This window comes from Lutjanus erythropterus, chromosome 14 (assembly GCF_056507025.1).
Source record: "Lutjanus erythropterus isolate fLutEry1 chromosome 14, fLutEry1.hap2, whole genome shotgun sequence".
NCBI lineage: Eukaryota > Metazoa > Chordata > Actinopteri > Lutjaniformes > Lutjanidae > Lutjanus > Lutjanus erythropterus.
The window spans coordinates 6,047,806-6,064,622 of NC_139330.1; the positions used below are offsets into that span (position 1 = coordinate 6,047,806).

At 41.0% G+C, this 16,817-nt stretch overlaps 1 protein-coding gene across 1 annotated transcript in view; it reads left to right on the forward strand.

The window, feature by feature from the left end:
- The window catches only part of LOC146315109 (uncharacterized), a 120,416-nt gene that overhangs the window by 60,942 nt on the left and 42,657 nt on the right, over positions 1-16,817 (forward strand). Inside the window, exons 17-18 of the mRNA XM_084735340.1 lie at positions 12,943-12,987; positions 15,994-16,029. Coding sequence (XP_084591466.1) covers positions 12,943-12,987; positions 15,994-16,029 — 81 coding nt within the window. The remainder of the gene's footprint in view (positions 1-12,942; positions 12,988-15,993; positions 16,030-16,817) is intronic.

Below are 16,817 nucleotides of genomic sequence, written 5' to 3' on the forward strand. Positions count from 1 at the left end.
TGTCGGATTTGATACAATAACATTCATCTACTTTAAAACTAAATCTGTGTTTCCTCATTGCACAGTTAATAGCTTTTGTCATTTAACTTAATTTGGTCTGAAAAAGTATACCGTTCTCTGAAAGCCAAATGCATGCTATAACTGGAATTTAGATGCCTCTCCTCTACAGGACCCAGCAAATGTTGTTTTGAGATAATTGACCCACCACAGTATATATAATATTCATATTACATCCGATGCAGTTGGCTCAGGTTCATCTGGATCAGTCTGTGTGTCTACAGAGACCAACGCAGGCAATGACAGTGATAGGGGAAGGAGTTATGGTTCGGTTTGTGGGGACTGGAACATTTGGCAGCCGTTTCCTGCTCTGTAGGTGGAGGCAGACATGAACAGCGATGCAACTGTAACAGACTGTTGACCTCTACCAGAGCACCTGCAGGGCGAGATTATTAAGTAACGAGTCCCTGGTGAGAATACCAGCCTTCCTGCCAGAAGTTCTCCATGGGAGGCTGCCGCTGATTTGGGTGATACAGTAAATGCATGAAATTACAGCAGCTCTTTGATTGGAGCGTTTTGTTGTCCAATTCAGCATACAGTTATAATGATAAAGTTATTTCTTTATGCCACAAGGCTTTTTATAACAGAAACCTGCATGTAAATTACATTTCTGTACTGTATTCACTTTTATTGTTGACTTTGATCTGATATGCCACTGCTCTGTTTGATATATGTAATATATACATTCATATATTTTATATTAAATATGAATACATTAAAAATCATACCCAAGGTTCAGTGTTTTCAAAGCCTAAGATGATATCTTTGAATGTCTTATTTTGTCAGTCCATAACCCAGATATTCAGTTTAAAGGGACAGATCACCCCAAAATCCAAAATACATATTCTTCCTCTCACCTGAAGTGCTGTTTCATCTAGATTATTTTGTTGGGAGTTTTGGAGATACTGGCTATAGAGGTGTTGGCCTTCTCTCCCATAAAATGCCAAGCTTGTTGTGCTGTTACTCCAGATAATCCATAGACCTTGTTATGAGCAGTTTCATGTAGGAACTATTTTCTTTCTATGGTAAAATCTACCCGGACTACTTTCTTCCCGCAAGCCGAACTACAAGAACTACTCTTTTCCCTGCCAGACAGAAAATAGTGCCTATATGACAACGTCTGTGGATTATTTGAAGTAACTGGATCATGATTCTTGGAAAGCGTCTGTGCTATTAAATTTTTCAAATGTTTTTTTTCCTAACCCCACCACAAGCCATGTCTCATGCTGAAAACAGCTTTTTCTGCCTTTTTTTACATGGAAAATTACTTTTAGGATTAATCAATTGAATTGCCAGATTTACGAGCCATGACAAGGCATTTAACTTATGCCTTATTGTTAAGACCTATAGATGTTCGCTTTGGCATATTTGGCACATCTTCAATCATTTTGCTGTACTGTTTTAGAAAGCTATTTTCTAATAATTACAAACTATATGTACATATTCACATTTCTGTTGGTTAAATGAAGTGTAACTCAATATAATACATACTACTTTAATCATTGAGACACAGTTGGTGATCACATTGATGGTCTGTGTCTTTAAAGCAGTGTTTAAATACAGTAGCATGATGTAGATATGTAGTTACAGTTTTGGCTCAACCCATTGAAGCTCAATGGCAGAGTAACACGTACAGAAGAATTTACAGGTCAGCAGGGCTCACAGCTGAGATTTTATGGCAAGATTTACACCCTGTGCGATTTTTACAAGCAGGGGAAGGATTCGTTAACCCTTTGTTGAAGAAACTGGAATAGGTTATTCTTCTCTCGCTCTGTCTCTCTCTGTCCAAATTCATATTGAGGAAATCCAGAGAGCCACGCTTTTGACACCTGTATTACACCAGGAGGTACCACATTTGCCCAGTGCACAAGGCAATTAATCTTGTCAATGTCAAGTGCATTGGGAGGGAGGATGAAACAAAGATTTGACCTGATTGGCTATGAAAAGGTCTCACATTTGGGCCCAGTTGGGAAAGAGGAGGGTTACAGGGGGAAGCGTTTGGCACATGCAAGGACAGATGCACAGAGCTTTGATTTATCTGTCTGACTCTCGTGTTTCCCAGAGAGCCCCCAGTATGGCTACATCCATGGGTGTCCAGAATAAACACACATTAATTGGCCAATTAATTACAGGGAGGAATACAGGGGGCAAGACTTTGAGAGGGCCACTTTGATTGCACATTGTTCACTGGCTTTTATGGTCGCCGTGTGTGTGTCTGGAAGTTTGTGTGTGTGTGTGCGTGTATACGGGTAAAAAGCTTATGTTCAACAAGGGGTAATGTAGGTCAACACATCCTCTGAGCATTAGATGGGCTTGATATAGTTGGCCAGAGCGCGGCCCTCATTCACACATCTCAACCTCACGACTTTCTCAGGAGACAGAGCTGTGCCACGCGGCAGGGACACTGCAAGCATCCAGTGTCAGAATTCATCAGGGCCTGGCGTCCCCTTGGCCTGTGTCTAATACCTCTCCAATGTTGTTTCAATGTCTGCCAGGTCATAGCTACACTAATGGAGTGTCATGTGTCAGATAGGGTCAGCTGAACTGAATTCACTCGACTCGTTGAGTTATGTCAGTGGACAGGAGGTGACTGGCCCCGGTGACTGTTCTAGATATCGTGGTCCACACCGTTGGCTTCAGTCATCCAAACAATGGGATTCTCTCTGGCTCCAAACAGTCTAGTAATATACAAAGACACTGCTTGGCGTTATAGGTCAGTTTAAGGAGGAGACAGAGATGGAGAAATGCTGAGAATGTAAATACTTTCAAAAGGGCATCTTGGATCCGAGGTGCTTGGATTGAAGCGTGCCCCCGGAGTAAGCGCTATCTATGTCTGCCATTGCCGCGGCCAAGGGGAGGGAGGAGGACGCTGAGAGCTCAGAGTGCAGGGGGAAGGAGGCTGGACGGGGAGGCGGTGTAGCCCTGAACACTGCAGAACACAGAGGCGCGGTAGTGGGAGGCTGCATCACTTACAGCGCTCTGTTACAGCCTGCCATCCATATTCTGATTCTTCACACTCTCATCCTGCCCGCGACCAATTTAGATACATTCATCTGTGTCCACTTTAATGGCATGCCAGGGAGCAGCGCATTTACAGTGGCCTGATATTATACAGATGGTAGTGTGTGGGACCTTAGTGTAATCTGTTATGCGTGGTGAGTGATATGAAGCATAAGACTCGCCGACCTCAAATATTTGGTTTGTAAAATGAACCAGGGTTTATTGAAAGTAGATTTTCAGCCTCTCCTATTCACTTGTTGGATAATGCATTAATGAAACACTCTGTATCTGTAAACATAGGACAGGAGCAATCTGCCCCAGATGAATAATATGGCCAAAAGTCCAGATGAGACTGTGAAATTTCAAAGAGCCAAGACTAATAACGGCATCCATTAGGCGATGAGAACATTCAAGAGGCAATGCCGGCCTAGTGAGGAGCCTGTGCAATAGGCACCCAGCTTGCATGGAAACTCTGCGCAGACATTCAGCTGATAGGTTGGAATTGAGCTCATGGTTTAATATAGATTTATCGTCTTCACCGCATAAAAATGCAAATTCCGATAATATCATCAGCCCTCTTTCCTCTCCTTAGGAGTTGTTAAAGTCAATGAGCTCTTAAAACTCATTGCTGAAGACGTGGTAGAGACGTGGCTGTTGTAAAGAGCTGTTCTGAGGCTCCCTTGGGACTGCCTTGGCTTAGTTTCCATAGACATCCACTGTCTGCATTTCCCGTGTTTGCCTTTGGCTCTGGTGTTTGCATACTGTGTGGTAGTGAGATTTTGATGTTTGCTGAAATAGCTCCATAATGGTTATTTTACGCAATGATATGCTGCGTTGTATGACTGGGTATCCTTGTCATGCCACCTGTGTCCCTTTTGTATTGTGTGGCAGTTGAAAAGAGGCATAATGCGGTATGAAAATTATTGTCACTCTCTGTCTCTCTCTCATACAGCTCCTTGCTCTCGTCTATTACCTTCTTCTCTCATCGTTGTAAGCCCTCTACAGAAAAATCTCCTTTACGGTATTCAGTGCCTAATTGCCAGACTGCCTAATTAGGGATGTTACCCAACACACATCATACATTCATGCATTGAGGACATCTATCCACTCTCATAGAGAGCTTACAGTCGCCTCATTGGCTCTGTCCCCCACCATGTGTAAAAATTTGTGATGAAGCTAGTTTGCCATCTAGTGGCACATGAACAAATCACCATTTAGTCACATGGGATCTATGATTGAGTCTCTGTGAGGAAAGCCTTCATGGAAAGCTTTAGCCAAGAGACTATAGGTGCAATCTTGGCCAGCTGAGCTGTGTCTTAAGTCGGCTGCAGTGTCAGCCATCTCTTTATACGTCCCTGAATATTTAGATGGCTGGGAGTTAAAGAGAGCATTGTGTGCCAGTCAGAATGGTGAAAAATGCTAAGCTGCATTTGAGCCCCTGCCAGGCAGCTGTCGGCTTTGCCGTTCTCTTCCTGCCCCGGCCGCTCCTCTTAACCCTCAGTAAACAACTGGAACAAATCCTATTTTATTGAGGCTTTTACCAAGTGCAAGGGATCTCTGCAAGCTCCAGTGCCCAGGCATTTTCTGAGCTTGTGCAGTGTCCTAAGATGGCATCCAGCGAGGGCAGTCACAAGTAGGGAATTTGCACTGTCTGTCTCTAATTGGATCCTTAATCAGAAGCAGGTGAGGCTACGGTCTCTGCAGTGTGTTTTGTGACATTTCAAGCGAGCAGCAGAATCGATATTTACCTCAGACGCGTTGATTTGACAGTAAAAACGGGTTTGGTGAGAATTCTGTCAACTGCAGCATACTGAGCAGCAGAGTTGGTGTGAATTCACTGAATATTTCTCTCCCTCTCCAGCTGATACTCAGCTGATATTTTGAAGCTAACGCCCAGAATCAGCTGGGCTGATGTAGTGTACATGTGAGAAAATATTATGAATGTAGGTGAAGCTGAGAATGTGTCTGTTAGTTCTTTCCTTATAAAATCACAGCGAACAACTACATAGTAGATTTTCCATCACTTTCCTGCTCTTTGTACAGAAGACAACAACCTTCTCCTTTAAGAAACTCTGACACTGGAGTTTATTTAATGTTTATATTCCTTCCCATATTGCTTAATATTTAGCCACGTGTTATTGAGCTAAACAAGGTGAAAGGCTTAAGAGGTTGCTGCAGACATCTTGGTAATTTAGAGATTATCCATGCATACTTATGTTGTTTTCCTAGTCTTGCTGATTCTTATGGTTCACGGTGCAAATTTTTAAATGAGAAGTCAGAAAATATTTGCAAGGGGAAAGGATGACATTTCAGAATTAATTAGAGAATAAATTAGATTCTGGTGGCTGTGTGAATAATTGTCTGTATCTTGTCTGAATCTGGATAACGTAAATGTTCCTATGGGACTCTAGGTTTGACTGGGGGACTGAGGGGATCAAATGTGTCTGGTCGTATGTCCTCTTTTCCACCTTTCGCAGGCAAAGAGCAGACAAGCATTTCCACTTATATTGTGACAAGCTGTGTTGTGGCAAAATGTCTTACTTGTGTCAGTGTGTGTGCATGCAGCATGAGCACATTTGTCTTTTCTGTGTTCACGCTCGTCCATGTGTATTTTTGGACAGTCCGTGTCCTTTGGCCCCTCACTGTACTGCTAAAGTACACCTTGCACACAGACAAAGATAACAGAGAACTCAATACCACCTACTCTTTGCTCTGTGAGTTGTTAAACAACATGAAAATATTACAAGGGTTTATCATCTTCACTGTTTTGTACACATTTGTTTACCGAGCAAATACAGCTGCTGCTCATGAGCTTCATAGTCCGTTCCAGTTATACGCAGTACAGCAGTTAGACAAAAGGCTCAGGTGGCCTGAGTACATGTCCCCAGAGGGAGACAGGACTCAGCTCAGGCAGAAACAGTGGGAGTGGCATGTGAGTTTTTCAGTCAAGAAAAGGTCATCTCTCCCATGAGCTACATAACATTGTCGCCGAACAACTTGGCTTCAGGACATTAAACTTCGGTGTCACACGTGAGACAGACAGAAGAACGAAAGGCAGGACACGAGAGATTTCTTGTGATAAGTCGGTCAAAAGCCCTCAAGTGTACGTCTCTGTGGTGTGACCAGGCAAGATTTGGTTAAAACTGAAAGTTTTTATGTAGTTTTATGCAATGGGTCTCTTTGTAGGAAAAGTAGGTCTCTCCTAAATTTCTGATTTCAAGTAATAGTTGCAATGTATCAGTATTATTTCAATATTATGATGCACGACTAAACATTGTCTTTTGTATTTTGAATATGTTGAGATAGGTGTTGTATTTTCCTGATTTTAAGGCTGTATTTTTCTGTAACTTTCATTGCATCCACATTACTTACAATTACTGATGATTATTTATCAAAACTCTCATTTTATTAATATTTTATGAACATACCAATAGTCTTCTCATAATATTGTTGCAATATCGATAGAGGTATTTGGTCAAAAATGCTGCTATAGGCCCATTTGATTTTGTCCATATCAGCCCTAATTTATATGCTGTTATATACTGTAGTTTAATCTACAGCCATACATCATATTCTATGAGATAATCACTATATGAGAATTTACAATTACAGTGATTTTAGAGGAATTTAAATGATATATACCATATATCCCATATAGTCCAGCCATAACTGCTACCAATCATAACAGATTTAAATTTGGAGGTCAAAGTAAAAACAGACTGGATTTATCATTTAGTAGAAAATTAATAAATAAAAAAAGGATTGTGACCTTTTTTTTTTTTTACATAGATAGGCAAATTAGCAAATATCAAGGATGAGATATCGTGTTTGAAACATGATAAAACTTCAAATGTTAAAATAAGTTAAAGTTGATTTACCTACTGATAGCTATCTCTGGATATAAAAGGAGAAAAAAATTGGCCATTGTGTTGTCTCTCTGTGCTGTGCGATAAGTCAGTCAAAAGCCACCTACAGTATGTATCTGTAGATGACCAGGCTAGATTCTGTGAGAAGTGAACAATGAATAAATGGTTATATACGATGTATGTATGTATGTATAAAGCAGTTTCAGGTATTCCTACAAATACATGAGTTTAAATTTGAATCTCAAAATAAAAACAGAATGGATTTATAATTTAATAGAAAATTAATGAATTTAAAAAAATGATAGTGACTTTTGAGAGCTCTAGTGCCCTTCATCTTTTTTTTTACATAGAGAGGAAAATTAAGAAAAATCAAAGATGAGATATTGTGTTTGAAATATGATAAAACTTCAGATGTTAAAATGAGTTAAAATTGATTATACCTACTGATAGCTATCTGTGGATATAAAAGGAAAAAAAATATCAGTCCCTCTGTGCTGTCTGTCAGGTTTGAGTTGGGTCCTGTGGTGTTTATTTCAGAAGGCCCCTCCAGCTTATCTACTGACCCCTCTTGACAGGGGCATTTGTCAGGTGGATTATGTGGCTTTTTGATGGTGTTTCTGCTTTATTGCTAAAAATGCTTCACGTTCTGGCCTCTCCATTTTATACCACTGTGTTATCCCAGTATGGGGAGTCGGACATGGAACGTCTCAGGGAACATGTTGACATTTGGGATAAGGATTATAGAGTCATCATAAATGAGTGCCTCTGCTGTGTGTCGCTGTCGCTGTTGACTTTGCTCTCAGATTGGGGCATGCGTTGCAGGACTGAGCCGGGCCCCATGTCTGTGCTTTACTTTTCCACTTTAGAACTCATAGCAGAGTTGACGAGGCTGGGATCCATGTGGATTACAGTAAGTCTAAAGTTCAAAACACGCTGTCAGTCTACTGAGGCCTCCTCCTTACCCTGGCTCCAATGTGTACTCACTCCAGCCTTACGAGTATCCTTATTGAATTAGTAGTTAATGTGGAGTGCTTTTCACACTTCTGTTATATGGTTTGCAGGTTTTAAGAGTGGAGCAGATAAATAGTTCTGGTGAATATGTGTTTGGTCTTGCAGGCCCATCTTTCATTACCTGAGAAGCAAGTTCATCTTTTACTCCCACTCCTTCTCTTTTCCTCTCCTCCACAATCCCTTCATCTTTCTCTGCCTCCCATCCCTCATTTCCTTCCTTTCCTTCCTCTATCTCTCGCCCCTCCTCTAATCTACCGCAATGACCTGAAGGAGGGCTTCACACTGCAGCGCTCAAATAATAATCAAGCACTAGGATGTTGTCAAATTTATAGGACACTGAGCGTTGCATAGCAACAGAGATTGCCAGGGTGATCCAACAGGAGCTGGAAGTTGGGTGAGGGAGAAACGGGGCGAGTGACAGGAGACAGGAGAAGGAAGGAGAGATGACAAGAAAAACAGGAGACAGCAGAGAGGGATGAGATGAGAGTAATGGAGGAGTATGCTATTATACACAAAGGGAGAGATAAATGAGAGACGGAGAAACAGGAAAGGAAATGAGAAAGTTGAAGTTGGCTTGAAAGTGAAAGAAAGAAAAGATTCATAGACACTGCTGGCTGGTCTTGGCCTGCCGTTCAAGTTATAATTATCATCATGTTGACATATTTTACTATGGCATTTTGGCAGACACAGGTGGTGTTAAGTTTAAAAGTGACTTGAATGTTGCAGAGCGAAATATCCATTTACCTAATGGTCCAAGTCCAACTGCAGGCTGCTCTTTTGCTCTCACTAAAAGTTGAAATCCTCGGTTTCATTTTCCTGTTCATCCTTGTTGCCTAGAGACTGCTTTGGACTGCATGTCACCTCTGACACTTTTTTTTTTTCTGGTGTTGTGTCTACCTTCTTCACCAGAAAAACAATTTAAAAACTAAACCAGAAGTGCACTCTGTAGCGTGCAGATCCCTGCAACCAATGGGTGGTGAAGCACCTGCTGCAATGCCACCACAACTGCCAGGTGCAACCAGTAGAGATATGGCAACATTAACATGACCGCCACATGGGTTGAGCTAAAACAAGATTAAAAACTGAAGCAGTTGATCACTTGCGGCCCCTAGTAGCCAGTTAAGAACAGTAAGAAGTCACCTGTCAATGGTCATATAAGACAGAGCAGTCGATAGGCATTAAGTGTATTTTGGGGCAAATCGGAGTGATATATGAGCGATTCCAGTGAATAATTTCCAGTGACTGTTGTGATTTAGAGACTATTTTTACAGAGGAGTACAGAGGACCTACAGAGAGTTGAACATTATGTTACAGTGAAGTTGACCTTTGACCTGTTGGATATAAAATGTCATCACCTCATTATTAAATCCAATGAGGTTTTTTTTGGCCAATGAGTTATAGCCAAAAATGTGTTCAGTGAGGTCAACGTGACCTTGACCTCTGACCTCTGACCTTTTACCACCAAAATCTAATCAGTTCATGTTTGCGTCCAAGTGGACAGTTGAACCAAGTTTTTAAAAATCCCCTCTGAGCATTCCTGATATATCGCCATAACTAGAATGGGATGGACATGAGGTCACAGGGACTTTGACCTTTGACCACCAAAATGTGATCAGGTCATCCTCAAGTCAGAAATCCAAATCTGACTCAGAGGTCCCTCAGCATACAGTCATGGATAACCACAGAAAATATAGGCTGATCAGTCCAGTGGTATGTGAGATTAGCTTAGACAAGATGCAGGTCTGTTGATCATGCGCACACACACACACACACACACACACACACACACACACAATGGGATATTCATGATAATAAGACAAATCTATAATGAAGCTTTGAATAAAGCTCAGTATTGGGACTGGGGAAATTAGCAGTTTTAATGCACATCATATGAATGTTTTTACTATCCTTTTAGTATCCAATGTGTTTTTGCTCTTTAAGGGTGAAATTGTAACTATTCTTTTTAGTTTAGGTAACTCAGATAAGCAAGCATTGTTTTCTGCAAAGACAACACACCAACAAACTATTTTTAAGTAAGTGAAGAAAAAATCTTTAATATGACTGAAAGTGATTATAAAATGACCTCAATTCAAAATGTCACAATATCCCTTTAGTTACACTTTAACAAAAGTCGAGGAGGTCAAAGCACGACATTTAGAGCTGATCAAATCATTGAAATGGCATTAACACAGAACTGAACTTTTAACCCCGAGTTAATACTCTGAAACACTTCACACACTTGTGCCAACTGTTGCTGTAATGTTTGGGTGCTCATGGGCACTACGGCGGCTGCTGGCGTCCTGATTATCTCAACAGTCCAGAGCCACTTCGTCCCCTCAGAGGCAGTTATCTCTCTGTGTCACTGGCAGGTGTTTCAGTTTGGAGAGTCAACTGAGTGCAAATGGTGATGACAGCTGTACTCCGGACTAATTATTTCTTGTCACTGTGCACAGATTTGTTGGGGATGGCGTGCTAAGTGTCAGTCTAACCCTAAGGTCACCTGGCGTCGTCTGTTTAATGGATTGCTTTATTGTGAAAATGATTGTCTGGGCTGTTGGTCATTATAAATATTGAATTAATTCATTATCAAAGAGGAAAAACTGGCCCCCAACCAAGATTATCTGCCCCATTTATGTCAATAAGAGTAGATAAAATATTAGAAACATCTCTCAGTATAGTGCAATTCAGCCACATAACTACAACCTTCAAATGTCTTCAATTATTATTATCATAAAGATAGGATTTATTGCAAGGCGGCTGAATTGCAGTGTATTATTTTTAGGTAGGTGTAGCAAAAAACCTGGCAAGTGAGAGTATAAATCCAGTGATAAAGGCAGTAATTCAAAAGTTTCTAGTATTTCCTTTTGTGAGCTCAACCAATTTATCTGCAGTGAAATTCAGTCACACAAACCACAGCCTCCAAATGACCGTAGCCTTGCATTAACGCCACTCTACATCAGTTTCAACAAAAACTGTACAATATTATCACAATAAAGGTATTGATAACTAGTAGATAACTGCAAGTTAGCTTCAGGCCTTTATGATTGAAAATATGAAGTCAACGCCAGATCAGGATTTAGTTTTTCTGACCTTATTCGTTGAAAACTGAGCTCCAAATACATGGGCATAAAATTCACATAGACTTTGGTGTTTAAAGAGATTTAAGGGCAAATGTGGAGAAATAATATTCAAAACTGCATAATTCATGACCTGCTTGGAATAATAGCATATGAAATATTCATTAGCTAAATTACTTATCTATGTAATCTGCTTTTGTTGTCGAGTTCAGGAGAGAAAGGGCAGCGACACAGGCTAAGGGTAGAACAAACAGTCTGGTCTTTTGGCAAACGTAGCAATGATTCAGTGTCAGCCTGTTCATTATCAGTGAAAGAGGGAAAATAACAGCATCCACCCTCACCAAAATGACACCTTTGTTTGTGAGGAATAGACCATTTACTGTATGCAAAAGTGACGTGTTTTGAATCTATGTAATATAGCACTCTTTGAATACTGCCACTCTGACTGCTCCTTTCACGCCACAAAGGTAACCAACCTCAATTACATTTCAAAGCGGTTATTCCCACATGCAGCATAATGTCAGTCATTTGAAGTAAAGTATTTTAGGGTTTAAAGGTGCGGTACCTGCACATCAACGCATTTCAACATCTTCTCTTGACGTAGCACTCAGTCATGCTCGCATTAAAGCACGCGTAGCCTCAGAGCTACATTAACACAGATGATGAAAAGACGCTGGCCGAGGCCGTGTTGGCACATCAAACAGCAGCATGCAATTCCCAAGAGTGAGCACACACAAGTTCCACTGTGTCATTATTAAGGTTAATATTTACTGTACGACACCTTGGCTTCTCCTGTTTTCATAATCCTGTAATCTTTGGACGACAGACAGAGGAACACACACAGCGAATGAGCATGAGCGCACGTGCAAACAGATGATTAAAAGCAATAGCACTCAGTGAAGTTCCTTCCTTTGTCTTTGTTGCAGGCAAACGCACATGTCAAATTCGACCCAGTTAATCAAAGTCTGCATGCATGGAGTGTCAGAGGGAAGAATCGGAGGCGTTGCTTTGTGATTCTCTACTTTTCTTTCGGCAGCCGCTGATCCTTCCATCTGCACAGATCTACACCACCACTAACTCAGCGGAGGGAATAAGTGTTTTTGTGTGTCACCCGTACTGACACATACAGTAGAAGAGAAATACAATGTTTCTATGTTGCAATTGTGTCAGATGATGAAACTCCTATTAGAAAGAGGTAATCATATTTAGCCGTAATACAGATATCTGCTTTGTCTCGTGCTTCTGCCGTTGATTACGCTGCTGTTCAGTGAATTGATATTGGCCAGAGTATTACCATCTCCTAATTGAGTTGATTTTACATCCGTCTTGTGTGTGTGAAAGCCAGCTAATTCCAGGCACTCCTTATAACACACAGCCAGTGATGCTCTGCCAGTTTATAGGATAGCTGTAAGGATATCCACAGAGCTTTATCCTCTTTTCTCACAAGGACATAAACCCTCTTGATGTAAATTATACCAACTTTGGTTTGGTTCAGATAGCATTACATCTCATTAAGATGTCAGCTTTTTCAAGACTTTCAAGCACTAAGGCCTCTTGCAATTCACAAAATGTCAAAAAAAAGAAAGAAAAAAAAATCAAAATAGTTGCTTCCTTCTGACCTCGTTTTGTAACGCTGGACAGCACTGGCTGGCTTGGCCTGTTTGCTGCTGTATGTGCTCCTTGGGTTGATTAATGCACCGAGGGACTCACACAGCTGGAAAAGAGGCAGTAAACCAGAGGAGGGAACAAAGACTAGTGGGCCACACGGGGTGCAGCAATTAAGCTGTTTTCTTGTTGTTAATTAAAAGCAAATTAGAGACTGCGACAGGAGTTGCTGTCTACCCTTAATTGCTGGCAGCATGTATGCCCAGCTACACCTGTTGTTGCATCTTCACTCACTCATCTTAATCTTTTTTTTGTGCTTCCCTTAGGGACGGAGAGGAAAGACTGGGGAGCCTGGACCCAGAGGCCTGCCTGTAAGTGATATACAGTAACACAGACATACACACACATGCACAGGCATTTAACCTATTGATTTAAGGAATAGTAAAACTCCTCCATACAGTATCCTATAGTTTCATGCCTCAATCTCCACCATAATCAATAATACCTGATAGGGCTGGGCGATATGGCTTATAAATAATATTTTTAGGCTAGCCAGTGATATAACATATGATATATATCTGGGTATACACATTTTCTCCAAAATGAAATATGGTAAATTGTCAAATATTTCAAACATATGACTATCTCATAGAATATGATGCACTGCTGTAGACAGTAGACAGTACTGTTTGGGTTTATTTCCCATACCAGTGCAAAAATAATACCAGTGCTGAAATGATGCCTGATACTAATACTCTGGGGAAAAAAAGACTTGAAATTGAACAATATGTTAACTGTTAACAATTAAAAGCTTACTTAAATATATAATAAATGCAAAACACTTAGATTGGCATAATAAATTCACATAATAAAACTAAAAATAACAGCAAAACAAATTTTGAGTCTGTATTCTTCTGCAAACTCCAGCTTCAAACTTCAGCAATTCGTTTGCAGAAATATCATCATATTTGCTGCTGTCACCATCATCAATGGTCTCCACGTCATAGACATAAATGTTAAGTCATTATGACACATCTCATCGAGTGTTTTATATCAGTGCTCCCCGAACCCGGGTCAGGGACGCCCACACTGGCAGCTGATGTGATTTCCATGGGGTTATGTAAGCTGTCGAGCACGTTGCATCCCTCTGCTTAGATGTTTATCCCAGTGCATCACCAGATCCTTCCCCCCAATCACACACAATTGTTTCATTTGTTGCACGTCCCGCCCTCTGTTGGAATCGTTTCGGGTGAAATACAGCCACACTTTAGACCATTTAGCTCAGCATTTTAACCGTGTTTAAAGAAGCGCCTAACTAATGGAAGGCTACCCGCCACCAGAGTCATGTAGAATTAGTATTGCCATAATGTTAACTAGGCACATTTGAAAATGTGTCAGTACCACCCAGTGCCACCCAAATGAGGGACCGTACTCTGCGTTATGATTCGGTCTGGTGAGTAGCAGTTGTGTAGGAGCCAGTGCTGTATTGGCACCATATTTTGGTACCCAAACCAAACTGTGCATAGAATAGTTAAAATTAGCTCAACCTTATATAAGTATATATGAAATTAAAATGCAGACAAGGACCATTTTATGGCACAGTGACTACTTTTAAATACATTTCGCTGTAAGCTTTACATACTGGTATTAAAGTTTAGAGTTGAGAAATTTTACATGTAGTGAAATTAAGGCTAGGTCATAAATAAAAAAAAATAAAAATGGTGAATGACTAAGTTGGTAAAGGCAAATAATAAAACAGCTATAACAGTCTGTCAGTGCAGTCATGCAGCTTTTAAAATATAATATAATCACAATATAACAACATCCAAAATCTAAGACAGTATCTCATTTAACAATAATGATATGATATTGTTGTATTGTTGAGTCCTAATTCTTGATAAACACATGAAATACACTTGAAACTGAATGAAAAACACTGACATCTTCGCTCAGAAAGTACAATACATCAGTACCTCATTTTCTAGCTTTTCTTCCATTAAGAATCAATTTCAATTTAACTTTATTTCATCAGGACCTGAGAGTAACAGTGTCTTTTCAGCTGAGACCTGGCTAAAACTTGGACTCATTACAAAAGTTACAAAGTTATTGTAATTATAAAAGTATATTAAAGCAAACAGTCACAGCAGACCTGGAATAAAGCTCAAAAAGAGCAATCACACAGGCTGTATTGATCTCTTTAAAATCTTCTCCCATTCTCCCATACTGCTACAAGCAGGCTATATTATTAGCACAAAACCACAAGGGGTATATTAAGGTAGCACTTGAGAATGCTTGTATTGATGAGGAGGACAAGTCTGCCTGTAAGGCCCGTTGACTCCTTGAATTATGGTCTTTTCCTCAGGCGTCCAAACCAATCCCAGACACCGTTTGTGTGTTTGTGTAGTGACCCACACACTAAAGGGCACAAACACCACGATGCGTTAAAGGAGACAGCTTGTCAGACTCTTAACTGCTCTGATGTCAGGACGAACAGGACTGTTTAGGCATCATGTAGCTCTGATGCTCTGGGTGTCCAATTATTTTCATGCCCTATTGCGCTGATTACGCTCCTGATCAGGACGTAGGGTTTGTCTTATTTCATTTCATCCAGAAATCCAGGAAGATTCCGTTCTGCTTCTACCACCGTTATGCTCAATAGGTTCAATTATCTTTAGTATAATCGAGCTACTCACTGTTAAACCTCTCCCGCATGACTCAAAGCATCCCCTGCCTCCTTAATAACTCATAAAGTTGTAGGACACAAACCCGTAGGACAAAAGAAAGACAGGATGGAGAAGGTGTGACATTTCTAAATGGCAGTGTCCCAATGATACCCTTAGCATGTGCCAGCTTTGCCTCCATCCCCCGGTATTGGCATTTATGAGTCACCTGTTTTGCTGAGGTAGATCTCAGGGGCAAAATCATCTATTCAAAACACACACCAGGGCATCACTCTCTCTTGTCCACTGGCAGCAGGACAGTGTTCGCTGTTGAGGGGGCAGTGGTTATTTTTCAAAGTCAAATTAGCATTGCACGACAACAGGAGAGTCTGTGAAAGGCGCACAACAAAGACACGCTCAAAGATAATCTATAGACTGCTGGGGGCCAGCCACGTCTTTATAAGAGCTAGCATTAGTGCAAAGGTTGTAAACATAATACAATATGCCTATGCCTTTTTCAAAAAGGAATATTTTTCAAGAAATATTGCTGGCTTAAACAGGGGCTAGGAAAGGCCTAGGATTGTTAAAAGGTAATGATGAAAAATAATAATAACATATGTACTGTTCACCAGTTTTCATATAATCATCTTTTTATGACACAAAGTCCTTTTATCCTGTCCCTGCGTGAAAAGACTACTGCAATGCTTGTAATTGCAGGGTCCCTCGGGAACCTCTGAGGGAGCAAGTGTCAAGGTATAACTCAAAATATTATTCACCACAAAACAAAGTACCGACATGTGGAATTTAAAGTAGATTTGCGCTGTCTCCTTGTTTGATAAACTGGCCCTTACCTGCACTTCCAGCAGGGGTGAATTGTCAAGATGACTGAGCAGTGTTCATTGTAGCAGTCCTCCAAATAGGATGGGAGTTTAATCATCTGCGCTGTGTTGTCTGTATAAAGATGTACCGTGTGTAGCTACTTGTCCCTAAGAGCCAAAAGCCAGCCAGACATACGTGTGACCAGACCACTCGTCCTTGACTGACATTTTTTTGTGTTTGTAGTCAGGGGCTGATCTCTCTCATCGGAAATGGCACCTTTCAGTCAATTGTAGCCTATCTGCTGTGCAAGTTAAATAGCTGTTCCCACCCTGCACCTCCTGCAGCGCAGCACAGCGTGACTCAGTACTCACACTCCAAACAGACAGATGGCCATTACGTACAGTGCTTTTGCAAAAAGGGTCTGCAATCATTTTCATGAAGCCCAGGGGTGCTGTAGCTCACCAGAGGCACACAAGATATGCGGTGTAAAAAAACTCTCAGACATGGACCTCAACCAGGCCTCCCACTGGCTTTGTTGCTACCTGCTTCCTTTACAACAAACCCAGCGCCAGCCCCCAGGCACACACCCACCACCCACCAAGCCCCCAGTGGCCTGCTTGTGATCACACAGAGTGAAAGCTATTGTGTAGTGGACAACCTCCTGACCGCAGCTGTTCATTTGATGTATAGGTACGTTGTTTGCTGGGGTGTCAACTCAGGCC